This window comes from Rousettus aegyptiacus, unplaced genomic scaffold, assembly GCF_014176215.1.
Source record: "Rousettus aegyptiacus isolate mRouAeg1 unplaced genomic scaffold, mRouAeg1.p scaffold_m13_p_13, whole genome shotgun sequence".
Lineage (NCBI taxonomy): Eukaryota > Metazoa > Chordata > Mammalia > Chiroptera > Pteropodidae > Rousettus > Rousettus aegyptiacus.
Genome location: NW_023416288.1, coordinates 26,703,034 through 26,723,654, shown reverse-complemented (window position 1 = coordinate 26,723,654; position 20,621 = coordinate 26,703,034). Strand labels below are relative to the sequence as shown.

The 20,621-nt window shown below is 33.5% G+C and overlaps 1 protein-coding gene across 3 annotated transcripts in view; it reads left to right on the top strand.

The window, feature by feature from the left end:
* Positions 1-20,621, top strand: part of AGMO (alkylglycerol monooxygenase) — a 276,923-nt gene that overhangs the window by 158,708 nt on the left and 97,594 nt on the right. The window contains exon 13 of one of the 3 annotated variants that reach the window (XM_016165871.2): positions 18,955-19,206. The exons of the other annotated variants lie outside the window; for them this stretch is intronic. Within the exon in view, the coding sequence (XP_016021357.2) occupies positions 18,955-19,029 (75 nt within the window). The 3' untranslated portion in view covers positions 19,030-19,206. Of the gene's footprint in view, positions 1-18,954; positions 19,207-20,621 lie in introns of those variants that run through there. 3 annotated transcript variants of the gene reach the window in all.

Here is a 20,621-nt window from a genome sequence, read left to right as displayed (position 1 = left end):
GGAGATAAATAAATGCCCACTGAAGACAGAACCAACTTGCCTAATGTTTTAAATGGCAGACCGAAACGTTTACTCAATACTAAATGTCCGTTCTAGGAAAAACAGAACAAAAGTCCTTTGTGGAGCTTAGATTTTAATCAGTGTACTAATTTTGATTGGGGAAATTTTGTTACAAATTACTACGAACTTAGTGGCTTAAAAACACATATTTATTATCTAACAGTTCCCACGGGTCAGGAAGTCAAGCACATTTTCGCTTGATACTCTGCTTGGGGGTCTCAAAAGACTGCATTTAAGGTATTCGCAAGATTGTGTTCTCATCTGGAGGCTCTCAATTACAGAAAAATCCACTTCCAAGCTCGCTCAGGTTGTTGACAGAATTCATTTCCATGCAACTGTAGGACTTTCAGGCCCTAGTTTTTTGCTGACTTTTGGTCCCAGAGGCTGCCACATAGGCTTTCCCAATAGGTCTGCTTACTTCATCAAGCTGGCAAGGAGGACTTCAGGGAGGGCTTGGCTCCTTTTAAAGGCTTTCACCTCATTAAGCCTGGCTCATCCAGTGTAATCTCATTTTATCAAATGAAAGTCAACTGACCATCGTTACTGCTCTGACCACGTTTTCTACTACTTTTCCTCTTGCTTTCTCATTTTCAGACATGTGTAGTGTTCTAGGGACATGTGTAGTACACCCTGCCTTGGTAGCTTTGCACTTGATTTTGCCTTCGACTGCTCTTCCCCAGGCATCTACATGGATTTGCCCTCACAGCAGGTATTAACTGAAATGCTACCAGCCTTCCCTGGGGATTATTTTCATTATTGTTGTTGTTTTCTAATTTTACCTCCTCTACACCTGATTCATTTTCCACTATAGTATTTATCATTAGCAAAAGTATATATATGAATACAAATATATATGTATGTGTACATAAATATTTGTCTGAATTATTGTCTACACCATATCTAACTGTGACCGACAAAAACTAGAGTGGCCCCATGATCCCTGTCCCTGTTGTTTATGACCTGTCAGTTTATATAATCCATTCCACTATAGCGTGGGTGAGATCCGTAACTTGCTTCAAGCAAATAGAATATGGCAGACTCTTCAACATTTATGTATACATTCAGTAATATTAAACAAGCTCTGAAAACACCTGCTCCATATACAAAAATGGAAAGCATGTAGCTGGAATTTTAACTTTACAAAGAATACTGAATAAAATATTCATTGACTTCAAATGATAGGGTACGCATATTCAGATGCCACCTGTTAACTAAATAGGTGGTCAAAATACATATATCATAAAGCAAGTTCTTAGCAGCTTTACGTTTTCAAGGATTCTTTCTTTTTTTCCTTCTTCGGTGTTTAAGTTATCTGTTTCTGCATAACAAACTAACCCAAAACTTAATGGCTTAAAATAATGAAGATTTATTATTTCTCACAATTGTGTTTTGATGTCACTACTGCTTAGTGTTTATTTTGTGTGGTCTCTCTCATTGGACTATATATATTCAGCTTGGGGGTCAGCAGGCTGGACAATCACATGGGTCATATTAGGGGACTCCGTTTTGGCTGTCAGAGGGAACGCCTTTATTTTCCCTCTGCATAACCTCTTTCTCTCTCCTGTGGCCCAGATCAGGTCTTTATATGGCAATATCAGGATCAAGACAGCTGAATCTGCAAAACTTCTTGAAGCCTGGGCTCTGGAACTCAAAAAAAAAAAAAAAAAAAAAAAAAGTCACTTCTACCACATCCCATTGGTCAAAAAGCATCACCAGACCAGCCAATGTTCAAGGGATGGAGAAATAGACTTCATCTCTTGATTGGAAGAGCAGTCAAGTCAGTTTTAAAAGGATACACATGAATGTATAGCCATTACACAATTTACTACACACAGGTTTTATATTACTTAGGATCCTCACAATGATGATTAGCATATTTCACAGAACGTAGACACATTTGACTGAAGCTCTCTTAGATGATTCATTTCAACTGTACATCTGGCCACATAATGACTGCACCCAACTTTTTTCTATGCTAATCTTCCATAAACATACTTATGGATTCAAGGGGACAATAAAACATACATTGACTATGAATATTTATAGTATACAGCAGTTTTGACTAATCTAATTCAATATTATTCAGACTTCAAATATTTTTATTAACTACACAATGTTTGTGTTAATAAGTAGTAGTTATATCAGTTTTAAGTAATACTTCATACCAACTTATGTTTTATTATGTAGTATTTGTTATATATTAAATTATATAAAGTATTTTATAAGATAATGAAATAAAAACCACCTATATTAAAATCATAATATTACAATACCAGTGAGGTATTATTAACACTGTGTGACCTGCTTGCTACCTGTGTGATCCTTCACTATTTTATACTCCTGCAGTATAACCATTATTTTGCACTTCATGCTTATCATATCCATGCTTTTTTCTAAACAAATTCTAATCATTTCATATAGTCTTAAATTTATCACTAAGCTATATTTAATTTATTTTTTATAAAAGTTTTGAGTATAATAAGATGTCATATAGTTTCCTTCAATTTCCTTTAATTTATTGAATATTTTTGTTTTTAAAATTTATCTTTTTTGTTGCATGTAGTTTATTCATTTTTATTGCTATAAATTATTTTGTCATGTGACTATATCAAAATATCCATCCTTACTGTTTATTTCTAGCTTTTACTTTCACAATGACGCAATGAAAACTCAAGCACAAATCTAGTGCACATGGTGTATATGTGGAGTTTCTCTAGGTTTACATAGCAAGGAGTGGAATGCTGGAGTGTAGGAAATGTGCAGGGTTACATCCTTCAAAGAACATCAAGTTGTTTTACAAAGTGGTTGCAAACTTAGCCATCAGAGTATAAATACCCTCAACAAAGTCAGAATTTTGTTTGGGTAATTAAATGATAATGCATTGTATTTCTAATTACCACTTTTCTGTTTACTACTAAAGGAAAGGGATCATTGTTTCATCTTTGATGGCCATTTATGTTTCTTTGCCTTGACATGCTTTTCCATCTCATTCACTCATTTTTCTATTTGGTTATTTGATATTGCCCTTTAGAAAGTCTATGTATGATGCTATCAATCCTTTGTCATTTATACTTGCTAAAATTATCTCCTCCTAGCTCATCATCCCTCCCTGGACTGAACTCAAATGGATTTCATTTCCATAGAGCAATGCCATTTAATAGTTGACTACCTCCACATATGAAAGTGGTACTACTAAACCACCCATTATTATTAATTTAGATGAACATGAACTTTTTCCTTTATAGTACCATATATATCCAGCTACCATTCCTCCTGTAACCATCACTATAAATCAGTATAAATCCTCAACAGGGTTATGAATATAGGCTATCATTATGCAAAAATAAAAGTTGACATATAATTTGAAGATTAATTCCACAATCATTGCTTTTTTAGTAAGGCTTATTGAGTATTGGGATTTTAAATACATAGATCAGGATTTCCTCTATCCTTTTGTAAGGGAGAGTACTCAAATTAAAAATTAGTCCAGATTCTACTGCACAACATATCAAAACTGTTAAAATGCATTGAAATCCTCCTATATCCATGATACTATATTACTGAGTATATGAGTTTGCTGTTGAACAATCCCGATATTAGCCATTTTAACAGTGTATTAGTCTTTTATCCAAGAGGTGAATGTAAGCCACTTCCCTTACTAGATCATAGTCCCAGCTTGCAAACTCTCTTGTATTCCACAAATCAAGAAGTGTGAAAATAACCTACACATGACATGTAAATTAATGTTTTATAGAACATGAGATTTTTATTTTTAGCAAAAAAATGAAAAACTCATGGAATAGCATAAAATAGACAAATACTGAGGTCTTTAGCAAATTCCTTTAAAGATTTTTTTTGGGGTATATTCATATAATAAAGCTTTGTCACTCTTCTTCCTTCACCTCTAAGTCAAGTATCATTGCCACTTTCTTCAAAAATATTTTTATTCTTTCTCTTTCTCCTACCATCCTTGAATCTTTAGAATCTAAAGATATAATTTTTTCAAGGTTTATCATCACATGTAATTAACAAAAGTTCATTGTATCCCAGGTCTTGTGCAGAGAGCCTTATGTGTGTAATCTCGTCCAATAATACATGTACATCTCTCATGTTCATATCGTGTACTATTCTGTCAGAGTGGATAGAAAATAACTAATATATTGAGTGTGGAACAGGTTGAGTAGCAAGCAGGTGAAACTAGCTATTTGGGGTGATTTTTACGAGGCCCCATTTTAAAAAAATACTATCCATTCCCAGTAATTCCTCTAAAAATAATTACTTTTTCTTTCTATGGGCAGCAAAATCTTAGTAGACAATACGATATTAGAATATAGTACTGCTTTTTTTTTTTTATGAAAAGAGGAAGAAACTAGTTTTTACACAGCAGATTGTAAATCGTCACATTAAATTTCCTGTAATTTATTAGCCCTTATGTAGAATTTTAAAATACTGAATCTACGCACTAGAAAATATTAATCCCAGATAGTTTTCTATACATCATCTTTTCATATTAAGATGGTTAGAAATTGAGAGACATAAAGATGTCTTATCTTCTTGCCCATCCATTTCTCTACCCTTAGCCATTATTTGAAAAGTCCCAGCAGGGTGTCACTGCCAAGTGCAGTTGTTTTGCCAAATACTGTAAGCTCAAAAGAATTTCACCATCAAATGCTTTTTTCACCATTTTAATATTATATGTATTAACGACAAACAAAATTTTACTTTTTTTCTGACTAATTTATAGTGAAATCATCAAAACACAGGTATTTCAAGGAGAATTTTATATTAAAATTGAGTTTAAAAATATTTTAAATGCATTTTTTTAAGTTTAATTTTTGCTTTGTTGATTTTGTCTTGCCTTTTTGCTTGTTCTACTTGTTTGAAAACAGGAAGTGATTCCTTGCCAAGAGTAGATTAAGTAGAAGAGCAAACATGTTGAATTTAGTTCAACATTGCAAGCTTTGGAATTTTGAGTGAGTTCTAAAATGAATACAATCTCTATTAATTATATTGTTTGGATAAAAATAGAAATTTAGGAATGTTAGAAGGCTAGTTTTCTGCATGGCCCATTTCTGACCACTGAACCAGTTTCCATCCTGTTGACTCACATCCCTCTACATTTTTCATGGCTGTCCTTTTACCTGACTTTTTTGTGGATATAATCTACCAGTGTCAGCATGGTGAATTACGAGCAGCAGCTTAAGGTAAACATCATTTACTCATAAGAAATTATTTCCACATCATCTCGGTTTTCTGCTCAACATTAAAGAAAAAAAGGAACCCTGCCTCTTTTTATAATCACCTGTCCTACATTTGAAATAACAAAGAGCCTCGCATTTTGCCTCCTCGAGCCTATGTGCCATGCGCTGTGCTATGATTTATGACCTGAGCATCCGACACTCTCCATGCACTAACAAGATGGCCCGCTGCGTTTGAAATATATCCCCCAAATGAAAGCAAACACGGCCTCGTGATATAAAGCCTTGTCAGTACGCATAGAATTAAACACATACAAGTTTTAACTTTTGTCTTCCTTTTTGTGTTGCCTTTAACAATAGCTAAAATAGATTAGGATCCATGGGTGGAGGGGAATTTCTTATATTAGAGGAGGGCTCTGAGGGGAATCCTGACCCTGAGAAAAAGGTGCAGGGGTATTTGGCAGAATGTCAGCATGGTTTCCACTAGTACATGACAGGGACTCATTATGGGCTTGCTGTTGCCTGTAAGCTGGTTTCACTACCATCAACTACGAGGCCAGAATGCCTGGTTCCAGATGCTCTTGCCAATTGACCGTAAAATTGCTATGCATTTCTGGCCAAGCCCGAGATTTTAAAAGCTCCCCTCCCCCTTTCCTCAACACCCTAACCCCCAATTCTCTCTAAAAAGCTGCTCATTATTCTTCCTTTGCCCCCTGATCTCAGCAAAAGAAATACTTCTGGAATCAATTAGAAATGTCTGCCCTTGATGAGGTTTGCACGTGAGTTTGGAGTTGTGAGGCTTTGATAGTGGCAGCCAACAGCTGCAGTTTCAGGTGGTAAAATCTAAGAAGGAATTTTCCAAGGTTTATTTACCATCGTAAAAATTTTAAAAACAGGCAAAACAAGTTGGGAGACCATCTTACATGCCTTTGAAAGTGAGATTAAATTTGCATTATATATTTACTTTATTTACAATGAGCAAATTGGAGATCTCTGATTGGAGGATCTTTCCATTGCTTTAAAAGATTGTGTCAAATGGTTATAAATACTGGAAATGGGGGTCTCCCCTCCAAAGGTTAATGGTAAAAGAGCATCTGTTATTTCTTCTGTCATATTAATTGCTTGACAAGTAAAAATAGTCAAGGTTAATGGAAATCAGAACCCGTCTTCTGAAGATAATGTGAATACTATGTAATACATTAGCCAATTCTCTTTCTCTCTAACTATACAGATATTGAATAAAAAATTACAATATTTTTTCTCTTTACATATAGCTGTTTATTAATCTTTTATTAATGGTTGTTTGATAAGATGCTATAAACTCTTTTTGTGTTTATAAGTCCAATTAAAATACATTAGCTATTATAGCATGGAAATGACATGATTCTCCTAAAGTTAAATTCAAAAGCACAGTAACAACCCAGGGACCCAAATTATCACCTGGCACTTTCAAGCACATGACCTTTTCTTTCCATTATATATTTCTTAAAATCTCACTTTGTTTTTCCTGATGGCTAAAAAGTAGAGACAATTTCAAGTGTACATTTTTATCACTAAAACTTCCACTCGTACCTTCAAGAAATGCTATCGAATTTTTTCCCTCCAGAGAATCCCCATTAAATACATAATTTTAGTTTCCAGAACTATCTTACTTCTTTGATAAAATAAAATTTTAAGCACCTGTTTATTTCTCCTTAAAGAATTGCAGCTTCTAATTATATAATGGCGAAGAGGTACTTTGTGTCTGTTTTTCTGGTAGTGACTCCATATTTAAAGGTGACATAGAAATTTTAAATTTGCATTTTTATGAGAGCTCTTTATATGTGTGCAGACATTTGCTCACTAAGTCTGGTTTCTAGATTAAAGTTTAATAATAAAACTAAGTGATTAAATAACTCTATTATCATTTGTACCTAAAATATAGTACACTTTTATTTAAACTTTAAGTAAGCTAAGAAATTCAGTTACTTAGAATATTTAATATCTCATGCATGTCACAACGTGGTAAGATATATTTTGCCTAATAGTTTCCTGGGTAAAGTAGCATAGTAATAACAAGAAGAACAAAAAGAAACAAGGCTGAACAACTTTTTAATTACCATCTTTCAAAAATCATGCCTCATTTATCTTTCTCAATATCCTCCATATGTTCTGCATGTCATTGGTGAGCCAAACTTCCTTTTATTGAGTAAAACAAACCAAAAAAAAAAAAAAAAGAAAGAAGCTATATGCAACTTTTAATAACATCCTGGAAGTTACATTTCTGTGATCAAATTGTTACAGAAAGGAAAAGTTGGCTAATTTATTCATTCCTCCTCTCTGAGATGAAACATCCCGTATGCCAGCTTTCCCTAAGCAAATGTTCAGCTCCAAGAGCAAAATCGGCCGTTTGGTATTAAATCTTTGACAGCTGAAACATTCTCTCCTGGGAGAAAATGGAGATCTACTCTCTTGGACTCTCAAATATGAGCTGTCCTCGTAGCTATCAGGTGAGATGGCAAACTCACTAATAACCATTTGGGTATGCAGTCTCAGAGAAGAGCATCTAGCAGGTAGAGAATTACTGCCTGGCACCCTAACTTGCCTCTCCTAAATTTGCTGTTTAAGTGGCATCATCTTCTCTACATGCTTACATAATGGATCCAGGGAATTGGCTGATACAGAATAAAAGCTAATATGGATTTTTCCACACATCTTATGTCATCTTTTATATTATTTATATCAAAATCCAATAGTTCCATGGATCTTGATCTAGTGTACATCACAAGAAGATAATATCTCTCTTAAATTTCGTCTCTGACAGTGTCTGACCCTGGTTTGGCATAGCTTCGTATAAGATTTTAAATTACTTGTGATGAGTTGTAGAAGAAAAATGGATTCAGATTCCAGACATATGCTGTTGTGAATTAACAATGTGAGGAAAGTCACTTAGTTCTCAGTTTCACCATCTGTGAAGTCAGGAGAATGAAATAAATTTCTAAAGTTACGTCAATGCTTAAGATTTTATACTGGCCATGTGATTAAAATAAAACGAATTTAATAGTTGCTATTGGTTTACATTCATATAAATAATTCACTAAGAAGAATGAGATTCTGATGAATCTTTGAGAAATGAAGAGTTGAATCTGTGAGATTTTTCAGTATAGGATATATGGGAACATAAAAAATAGGACTGGGACAATTATGATTCTAATTGTGCTTTGAGAGAATTTAACTGCACCTTCACATAATCACCATCATGCCCTTTTCAAAGTCTCTCCAAGCGAATGAATAATCAAAATAAATGGGGGAAAAAAAACAATTTGCTTGCTATAAATCCATTTTCCAGACAAGTTTTCTTTGTGGTAAGGATGGAGCTTAGAGGGTTTCCAGGCCAGTAGAAATATAGTCATCATTAAAGTGGAGCCTGGAACAAATCTGTGATTGGGAGGACATTGGAGATTGGAATACTGAAGCCAGTACCTTTGATGTAAAGCAAGTCTCTAAGAAGGCTCTCTGAGAATCCCTGTGCCAAAAACCAGTAAAAGCTCTGCCTAGAGAATGTTATCAACATTCAGCAAGATTAAGTTATTGTCAATGTGCCTAGAATAAAGGCTTCCAGAGGCATGTATTCCTTCCTTCCACTTTGATCTCATAAAGTGCTGATTAAAATCACTGAGGTGTCCCTCACAGAAAAAAGTCTCAATGTGAGACATATTAGTGGTTTACAGTAAATGTGTGGAAATGTTAAATCAAAACACATTAGGCAGATAATTTAGAGAATTTTAACGTCCTTCCATTTTTGCTAGTGATACTGTGTGGAAATCACAGTACAAAAAAAATATTTATCTGTTAAATATTCTTCAAGTGATTGCTGAAGGCTTTGGATAATTTTACATGGAATTTCCATTTACTTTAAATCAAACCCTAGCACAACTAAATTAGTGGACTTATTTTAGCCTACAATGGCAATTTTCATTCGGGCTTATTCCATTTGAGGAAAATCTTCAAGTTAAAAGCAAGGAGATAATTTACTCTTATTTAACTCTAGAAATAATGGCCCTAGAAAAGTAGATTCTCTGACTGTACCAATATGTAAGTATTACAAAGGAGCAACTAGAAGGGAACCTAGCCAAAACTATAATAAAATAACACGTATTTGAGAATACCTGTTTTCAAAAAACCATAGACTATATTTCTGGGCATTTATTTTTATTTAGAAGCTTGAAAATCTTGTTATTCTTTTCATACAAGCTTTTGTCAGGTTATCCTCGATTCTTTTATTCTGACAGCAGTATTTTATCCATCATTTAGTGTAATTTTACTTGCTTGTTTCTGGCCATCATTATTCTAAGTAGCATGTGTTTAACCTTAGTAGCATATAGGTGTGTGTTGGTAGGAGATTCTTTTGAGAGAGAGGGTATAGATGAGTTCAAGTATCCTTTGGGTGGAGTTGGGTCATTGGCATTAGGCCTTTGGTGAAAAATTAGGCTTTGAAACACTAAACTATTCTCTTTGGATTACATACAGGTCAAGCAGGCTTTTATTTACTCCCACTTCTGATAAAATACTTTTGTAAAACATTATGGTAATATTATTATATAATATAATGTGTATAATATAATAGATTAATATTTATAATATTAAAATATTAATTATGAAACATTATGAGGAACATTAAAGGTATTCTGGATTAACGAAATTCACAAAGAGTAATAGTTATCCTCAGGAAAATGTCTTTGAAAGCAAGAACTATGAGTGAAATTTATTTTGTAAGAGTAAAGGCAGGAAAGGTTATACAGGGTTACTTTTGACATAGAGATAGGTCTAGTATCCCAGTGATAATCTCCCTTTTGTATAAAGGTGGGAGAATAATGGACTTTGTTTTACTTAGGTGTCTGCCAGTCAGCAGGGTCTATACTGAAACAAACTCAGGGTTTATAAGCTAAATCCAACCTTTGGTTGTACTTTGTTTGACCTGCACAGAGCTATTTGTTTTTAATTTAAAATTTGATAGGTTACCAACATTGTTAAATCAGGAGACTTTAAGAGCCTGAATTAATGGTTTCTTTTGAATAATTCAAAGATCTGGCCACCCTGACTCTGTATTCCCTCAGGACATCAATGAGTTGGAGCCAAGAAACAGTTTTGAGCCTATGAGTGGTCTTCTAGGCAGGGTTTCGATTCTTTAAGGTCATAGACATCAAGCAGAAAAGGGAAATAGAACTTACAGATAGCATGTGAGTCTCTGTAACTTTATGCCATAAAAGAGAATGACTAGATTTCCTATTACAGATTAAAGAAGGATGCTTAAACTTTTGAGATGAAAATAAAAGGAGGGAGAAACTGCTGTTGTTAGCTTTCATCATTTCAGTGTTTTTAGAATTGGGAGAAACCTAATCATCCTTTTTGGCACTTCAGATGTGCCCTACATTTAGGAGATTAAGTGACTTACCCAGAGTAACATGGTTAATAAGGAGCCACAGCGTGGATCTAGGTCTTTTAGTATTTCTATGTACATATGGTTGTATGTGCATAAAATTTGTCAGGAAGTACACACACACACTGTAACACTGGAATCCTCTGGGGAGAGGAATGTATGGAAAGAGCACAAATGGACGGGAACTTTTCACAGAATCTTTTCATTTGATTCATGTGAATGTGCTACCTATTTTTTAGAGGGACCTATATTGGCATTAAAAAGTAATTTTTCCATAAAATTACATAAAAGGATGTAAATTTTGATATAGAACATAGTTACTTGAAATGCTTTTTTAATTTAAACAAGCAGATCTAATTTAAAAAATATATGACAATGCACTGTTCAGTTCAGATGACTTTGTTTTTTGAGTACAGTCACCACTAAAATAATTATTTTCCAAAGCCATAAGTTATATAGAATCAACTCTTTTTTCAGACTTTAACACTTGAATAACTTTTTTGAAAAATTAGCATCTTGGCTAAAATTAAATTTGTTAAATTTTTGTGAGTATAACTTTTTTAAGTGTACTTTGTTTTACTTTTAGATCTGTGATTTTAAAAAATTAGGAAGCTTGAAATATAAGAAAAGGCTGTAATGCAATATTCCTCTTATTATTTAGGAATTATGCAAGAAACAATAAAGTAAATTATCCACATAACTGTCAAATAAAAAATCCCCGATGAAGGAAGATTAACAAATGTCATATTTTACCATTGAATCCTAAGCCCAGAACACTTGAAATACTTTGTAATGTTTAAATGTTGGAAATAGGTGTTATGAAAGAATGATTATACAAAGCCCAAGTTATTTACTAAATAAAGTACTTGAGACCTAGACCAAATAATACTGTTACCTCTTTCCCAATGGAATTTGAGTGATTACATCTGTCTTGGCAAAAGTGGTTTGGTTTATCTTAATGTAGAGTCCATGTAATGCTTATATTACATTGTTTACATTGCTGATTGAAAGCTAATATACAGTATATGAAGTTTGAGATGCCTGTTTCTAGTTTTAAATGTAGAGTTTTTATATGGCAAAGAATACTATCAAATGGGGTTTAAAATTTACCTGAATTTAACACACCATTTTTTTTTACTACTTCTATCAAAAATCAGTATTTTTCTTCCTATTAACAACAAAATCTATTTAAATGACACACTTTGATTTATAAGAAAACGTTTTAATATATTAAACAATAATTAACACTTTTAATAAGAATTAATATTTTATTATTAAAACATTTATGTGTCATTCCCTTACTTGGATTTAATGGGTCTGTCAATCACTCACATACTCAACACATATTTAAAAGTAGCAGCTTTGTAATGGAATTGGTAACAGTGACCAGAAGGAACAAGACTCTGGACTGATACAAACTTCAGTTTGGGTCCTGTCTTTGATATCTTCCAGCTCTGTGAATATCAGAAAGTACATTTGCAAGCTCTCTGGGGTTAATTAAATGAAATACTTTATGTAAAGTGCTTAGGATAATTTATGCTACATAGTAAATATTTAACAATTGCTGTTGATGATAATGAAAACAACAATAACAACGTCATCAGTACCAAGTACTGAGACAGATAACTGAGAAAAGGCAAGAGAGACATTATCCCAGTGTTTAAGAATTGGAAGGAGATGAACAAAGAAACCTGTAATTCCAGAAAGCATGCCTTGAGAGAACATAGAGAAAAATATAAATAATCCAGCTATGGTGTGTGCTAAGATTCCCTGAGGTTGTAATGTGTGTCTTGAGCATGAATGGGAGTTTACCAACAGAAGGATTGTGAAAAAGTGCATTTCAAGCAGACTAAGCAGCTTGGGTCAATGCCAGTATGTAAAAAAATTCCTGCCTGTTGCAAAATTGACAATAGTTCTTTTTGGCTATAGTGGAAAGTGAGAGTGGAAGAGCACAAAGGATAATATTAGAAAAACAAACAAGGGCAACAGCAGAAAAAGATGTGTAGATAGCACACAAGTTTAGGACTATGTCTTCAGGTCATTACAATTGATGCGTTGAAGAATTTTAAGCATAGAGGCCATTTGATAAGATTCTCATTTTAATATAATCACTGAAATGGTTTTGTAAAAAAGAAATCAGTGGGCAACAGATGAGAGACAAAGCATATTAGGGATTTATTGCAGTAATCATGGTAAAATATGACAGCAACTTGAACTAGGATTGCCACTCTGATAGAAATGTAGAATCAGAAAACTGAGATTTAGGAGAATTTAACTCTTTCTTTGCATCTCAAGAAAATGACAATCTTACCAGAGAGATAAATTAATAAATACAAAGCAGTAGGGTAACTATTTAATTCAGATAAAATATTGAGAGTTGCTTTAAGTTTAGAGATTTATTTAACCAGTGGAAAATTATCATGCAATTCAGGTGGTCCTACTGTATTGCTAATGCAAAAGTCTTCTCTCAAAAGCAAACAAAACATGCATTTATATTTTCAATCTCAAATTGTAAAGCATTTTCATTATGCACATTACTTCAAGATCTGAAACCATTTGTCCATTGCAAAATTAACTATGTTCACAACTCAGTAAGTGTTGCTTTAGCTTTGTGAATAAAAGCCCAAATTTCTTAAGAGAATTAGGGTTTAAATATTTGTAATTGTATATGTTTATGGATTTATTTATTTAAAAAATATTGAGTAACTGTTATGTGTCATATACTGTTATAGGTTCTTTAGCTATATCAATGACTAAAAATATGTATTATTTTCTAAATAGGTAATCAAGAAAAATCTTGATTTACTCTTAAACTTGGAATTGTATCTTTTTATTTGTATCAGCCAAGTTGACTGCCTAGTTGCTTCTTTTTTTAAATTGGGAATTTTTCTTAAAATTCCCAACATTTTAAGAAGACAAAGATGGCCAGTATCTTCCAGTGAATTTTATGAGTAGTAAAAGGAAAATTATTATATCCTCTAGCTTGTTTCCTATGTGTGCTTGGGTGAGTACAAATTTCAGCTTTCAAACTGTGTTTAAGACATGTTACCAGAAGGATAAATTTTGTTCACTATTTTAGTTCTAAGTAAAAAATAAATTCATGATTCAGAATCATTGTTAAAAGGTGAACACCAATATCAAATACAAGTTTTACAGAAGTTTTGTGGTTAATATTACAGCAATACGAAAGCAGAAACTATGAAGCTCATGTCATTTTCAACCATATACAGATAAAAATAAAACAGCAGTGAGGTGAAAACAAGGAGGTTGGTAAGGAATTACACATATGACTCAGAACTTATTGTGCTACCTTTGTAATTTGATCCTTTGAATTTTATTTCTTCCTTGACGGTACTATGTCCTGAAAGACTAAGATGTTGTGAATTCCCGAAAGTAAACCTGGGCCTACTAAAGATTCTTTTATCTCTTATCCTGACCCCTTTCATTCAAAAATCTTCTAAACCAAAGATTTAGAGCTGTCTGCCTTACATTTCATAATATGTAAGGTGTTAGGATAGAAAATAAGTTAAATATTTCATCACTATAGCCTATAGTTACTATAATTTTATATTTAAACCTTAATTTAAGATGAAATAAAGGTGAATAAACAAGTAGGGTCTTCAAGCCCCCATTGACAGAAAGATAATTTTCTATTAAATGTATTAAGAGAAAAAAAAGACATTGATATAATCTATCATTAAAGATACATAAATATTAATAAATAGAATTGATTATTTTACAGTGGATAATTGTGAGATACACTATCACATTAATATACAATTGCAAGGAGCGTCCTTAGAATATAATGCATTGTCATTTACGCCTCACAGCACCTTTTAGTATATATTATTAACCATGTTTTTCAGAAGAGGAAATTGAGGTCCAGAGAGTTAACTCATCCAAGGTCATATAATTGTAAGTTATAAGGGTCCTATTTAAACTTCTACCTTTGTTTTTGCTACTGCCCTGTACTCTCACATAAAGAATAAAAGCGATAACTATGTTGATCAGAGTATTAACACATATGACAATTTCTAAATACATACATGAATAAGCTATTTTTTAAAAGTCTGATCACAATAGCAAGCCCAAATCTCTCGACTTCAAAATATTCTCATTCTGAGCACTTTTATTGATAAAACTGCCTAGAACCTTGGAGAAAATGACATGATAAGGTCGATATACAGCCTGGTCTGACAAATGGTGGGGGTGAGGAATGATAGGGGGAGTGAGGGGAGTTCACCAGTGAAGGCATTAACACTGGATTGTAAAGAAGAGTAAGCTTTCCTTAGGTAGAAAAGGATTTGATAGATTTAAATATCCCTTCAATTTAATATTGGAGCAACAACCTTGACCTTTTCCTCCTTCCTTGTTCCTCTGGTTTCCACAGGAATGCACTCTGTGAGTTTTATTCCTGCCTTCCTAGTCACTTCTTTTCAGCTGCTAGAACCAACTTTCCTTCTGAACCTCACTTCTCATAGTGCCTGGGTGGGGTTTAGTCTGTGTTATCTACCCTTAACCCAAGGCAATTGACCCAGTCGCATGTGTTTAAAAGCCTTATATAAAATTTTATGTACCGTATTCTGATTTCTCCATGGAATGTCAAACTTAAATAATTGCCTACTCTATATCTATGGGTGGAAATGTAACTGTGGAAGTAATACGAGTTGTCTAAGCCAGAGATATAAATTTGGGGGACATCTATTTAAAGATCAATGGGAATCGATGGATTTCTTTTATTATTATAACTACAAAAATGCAAACAAAATATAAATGCAACACTAATTCATATTACTTTATTTGAATTTATTTAAATCTAAGTTAGTTATATAATGATTATTTTTAATTGAAGTAATTTTGGTTTGTAAACTACCAGTTAACATTTACTTTTTAAAAACTGTAGTCTCACCAATTTATGCATAAAGGAACAGATTAGATAATAACTTAGTCTTATTACCAGTTCTTCAACTCTTTATCTTCAGCAGCTGGGAATCAACCTCCTATACCGAACATTGGTCTCTGTTGAAGATCTAACATATACTTAAAAGCGGTGTGGTTAAGTGACAATTCATTCTATGCACTACATTTTTTAAATGAAAGATTCAGTGTAGGTAATATGAAATCTACTCTCTTTTGAAATAAACTTTCATTCATCCTTTCATGTGTTCATTTATTTACACACTCAATAGTACATTTATTTTAAAGTTGTTTAATTTTTAGGATGCATATAAGTGCTAGGTCTTCTGGTCTGAGTAGAGACTGCAATGGGAGAAGAGAGGCCTGTGGAGATAAAAACATTGAAAGTACATCTCCAACACCTGTTAACTTTTAAATTAGATAAATCTAAGAATGTCAGAGCTTCACAGCTACCAAATCTGAAAACAAAGATACGGCGGCAAAATATTTTGCATAACTATAATTTGAATGATTAAAATGCAATCACATTGCTCTTATCTACAGTTAATTTAAATCTACATAGCTTTTTTTTAATAAAGTTATAGACAGGTAGTATAAAAATAGGCAATTATATTTGCCTATAATTTGAGTGTGTGAAAATTTACCTTTTTCTTTTGGGGTGATGAAAATGTTTTGGAACTTTATAGAGGTGGTGCTTGCATAACATTCGACTAAATACCTCTGATTTGTCCACTTTAAAATGATTGATTTTATGCAATGTGAATTTCTCCTCAATCAAAAAATTAAAAAATAACATTACTTGGAGAAAAAAAAAGATTAAATCAACATATTAAAATGTGTATAGATGGTTAAAAAAAAATAAGACTTTCATTCACATACATGAAAGTATTTCTACAATACTTACAAACAGTCTTCTCTACCAGAGATAAAATTTTTTATGACTTTCTCCCTCTGGCCATCCCAAGTCACTGCTTAATTACAACCCCAGATCCTCTGTTGTGTCTGCCTCTGAGCTTTTAATCACTTTCTTCAGTTAATTGCTAGAGCTAAGAATCCACAGGAGAGTAGCTTCCTCTTGCTAATTCAGAGTTGGGAAGGTGGAATCCAGGTGCCTTAATTTATCTGCCCGCAGTCAAAAAGGCTAGCAATCTGGCGAATGTAAGAAACAGCTGGCAGGGCTCAGCCAGTCGCTGCACTCAGGGACAGGTGGACAAGACTGCTAAAGAGATCTCGCCCCTGAGTGTACTGCCGCCGCTGCCGCCGCCGCCGCTGCATTTTGTGTGCATATTGCTAGCAACCTTTAAGATTATACAGAGTGAGCAGGTGGGTTGCAGTTGGCCCTCCCATTTCCCCCGGCAGAATTATAAAGAGCTCTTCTCTGGGGATATGCTGCATATCTTGCAGGTAAGGGTGGACTTTATCTGCCTTCCCACCTGCCCCTTTCTCCAAAATCTTTTGCTTAGCTTTGAAGATCTCTGACAAAGCAGAGATGAGCAACTGGGATGAATGGCGTCAAATGTCCCCTGATGCTAGGCTAAACTAAGGGGCACACCTTTGTTTAATGGGTTATCACTCCTCCCTTTGTCTCTCTCCCTCTTCACCTTTTTTTTCCTCCTGCAATGATTGATATTATAAATTATATAATTATAAAATGTCTGTTGTTGAAATATGATTTTTGGCCTAAGGGTTTTCCTCTTATGTACTTCTTGCATTATTGAGTTTAGAAAGTGTGAGTATGCTTGACTCAGACTTTAGAAAGCCTGTGGTTGCAGCTAAGCCTCTTCCTCAAAGCCCTTATCCCTCTCTCACAGATTGAGAGATGTGACATTTTGCGGCTCTGATAAAAGGACCCAGTTAACTTTCTTTCAAGGAAACTCAATGGCACATGACATTGTGATATACACGGTTACATATGTTTGAGTGCCCCAGGGAGGGTACTGGAATGTTTGACAATCCTGCACATGTTTTTAGATGTTGAAGTTCATGAACTTTAAAGGACCAGGTGTCAAAATGGTTTTGTTTATATGGTTTGGAGAAATTGTTGTCTAAATGTAAATAATATCTAAGTCATCTTGATTCACTGAAATATGTATAGGGCCTTATCAGAAATTACTGAATGTATTTTAAATTATATAAAGTCTACAAACTAGGACTTACCAGATATGTCTAAATTGGAAATAACAGTTTAGTTTCTCTATAACTTTCTCAATGTGTATCAAAACTCCCAAAGTAACGAAATTACAAATTCTTGAAGATGAATATAACAGCCCAGAGCCTAGAATCTAAAGAATGTGATTAATATAGTCAATGGCACACATTTAACTAGAAATTAAATTTCCCCAAAATCATTAACTCAGTACACATAACTTCATAAAATATTTTTTATTCAACAGTAATCCTTACACATGAATCAGTAAGATTAATTTGGGGATTTAAGATGAAGAATAACAAGTGGGTATGAAAGTTAATGGTGGGTATTTTTTTCCATATTGAGTCAACCAGTTTTATAGGAAAGAGCAGTGTCCGCCAAATTTAAAGAAAACAAATAAATCTTAAAATAGTATGGTTGCTTTGATTCAGTTGGCAATGAGATTTTCTAAATAAAGGAAAGAGCTGGGTGGACATATATTTGTGGTGAGAGCATACTTTTGGTTTTTATTCCCCCCTCCCCCAATTTGGTGGATGTGATGGATTTCTTTTGCTGTCATAATTTGCGAATTGAATGTAGTAGAGGTGATGACCCGTAGAATTTTTTTGATACGTATGTATGTGTGTCTGTGTGTGCATGGAGGTTACTTTTCACAGGAATGTAAAGATTTAAAAATTCGAGAGTACAGAAATAGTTGATTTAGCCTGGCATAGCACTTAGCTTTAAGAGTATTGTATATTTTTGCAGGCCTCCCAGCTCTCTTATGTATTTTGGCATGAATCTTTTGTTTATTATATTTTCTCTGATAGAGATGTAATTAAAAGATAAACTAATTTCTCTATGAATTAGTAAAATATATATATGAAATTTCTACATTCGGTTTAATGTGACCATTTAAAGTAACATGAAGTCTACTGTTAGGTTTTGGTGAGAAATCTGAATCTTATGAGTGGCTACTGAAACCACAACCAAACACAAGTAATACACAGAATATAGATTGCTACTGTATTATCTAAGTTGTGGGTATGAAAGCTTAAATATATTTATCTACACATGCCGTAATAAATCTTAACAGTAACTGGTATGCAGAGAAAATTTGAAAGGTAGTGCTGGCCAGACACAAGTCATTTGGCAATGGTCTTGCCTAGTATATATTTTCAGGGCCTGTCTGCACAAAGATGCTGGCACATTAACCATGATTTCTATTCCAGGTGATGGAGTTCTATCCAAGTAAGCGAGTGACTAAATATTTTCCGGTGGAATCTAGGCACCATAAAAATCACTGAAGCCGAATAAAAAAGTTGTCGACTTTTCTAAAAATTAATTATAATAACGTTGTATACCACTATGACAGAAGAAATATTTCCACTGAATCACTAAATAATGGAATGGATTGAATCTAATTAGGAAAAAAAAGTAACATGAGTATACCCCTAATATTTCTTTTTATCAGCACTAATGAATGTCTTACTGAGTTTTCATAAATTTCCAGAAAGCTTCCCCATCATTAACAATAACTGAATGCCTGGAATCCACATCCAACTCTATCAAAAAAAAAAAAAAAAAAGAAGAAGAAGAAATCCAATCTGAATCCACTGAAAACCTACACCATCATCACTTCATCTGATTTATTCTACACAAAACCAGTTAAGAAACTGAACACTTTACATTAGCTTATTTGTGTTACCCTAAGCAATTAGACATGAATATGCCTTCCCAAGCGATACAAATGCGAGTCTCCCTTTGTGGCAGGTTGTTTAAATTTATAATATAAAGCTAGCATTTCCATCTCCAATAAAATCCAAACAGACATTTAATTTCGGTGCATGACATTTCTGACTAAAATGGAGCCAACAAAGGCTCTCGGACAGCTCTTATTGTTCGTGAATTCGAACAAATTGGGGATCTGTGAATTTATAGCCAGGTTTTGCTCTACTATTGTTTAAAATAGCACACATGGAAAACACACCATGGGTGTGTTGTAATTCAGCTTTAATGATGTAACACTTGGTTTCAGTCAATTGTTGGAGGGCTGCAAGTGACATTGGTTTTGTGCTTCAGACATTGCATGTAACTTAGCAATTATAGTAAGGCTTTCAATAATGGCTGTTGGCGGGATATCCGCAAGTGAAGTCATAGCAATTTTGAAAGAGAAAGCTAATAAAAATACACCTGCTTGTAGTGGAAAGTGAGCCTTTAATATCTCTGCTTTGAAGTTGTGTGAAGCCTTGGGTATTAACTAAAAGATATTATGATGGTGGAATAATCCACTGCCTCAGGGGAGGGCAAGGTTGAAGTTACAACAGATTGTTATTTTCTAATCACCTACTTTTCAATCACGCTGATATCACAAAAGAATCCAATGAGGTGGCAGGTTTTTTTTTTTTTCTAAAATACCTAAAAGATATTACTATTAAAAAGCAAATTATCATAATTATAAATATACAAGCCAGCACATATGTAGTCAAACTAATCAAAAGGCATAAGTAACACTTTTGATAATTGTTTTTTGTTGTCAGAAACTTCAAAATGATTTGAAATTTTACATTCCAATATATCATTTCAAGATGATGTTTAGAGTTTCAAAGTTGCTTTGTGAGTTCTTTCCTCTTTACCCCTTTTCCTTGGCCACTTTAAGTCATTTATTAATAGTTCTTTAATTGTAAAACTTCCTTTTATTTCATTTGGAGCATTACTACTCTAAAGAACCAACCCTCTTTGTGCTGTAGGAAATAAATTCTTTCCCTTGATGACTTGCTTCCTTCACACTTATCTGGGCTTACTTGTAGTCTATATTAAGTTTTATGAAACATTTAAAATATTGAGTTTATAATAAATGCTGATACGTTGAGAACCTTAGAGAAAGGGATGTTTTAGA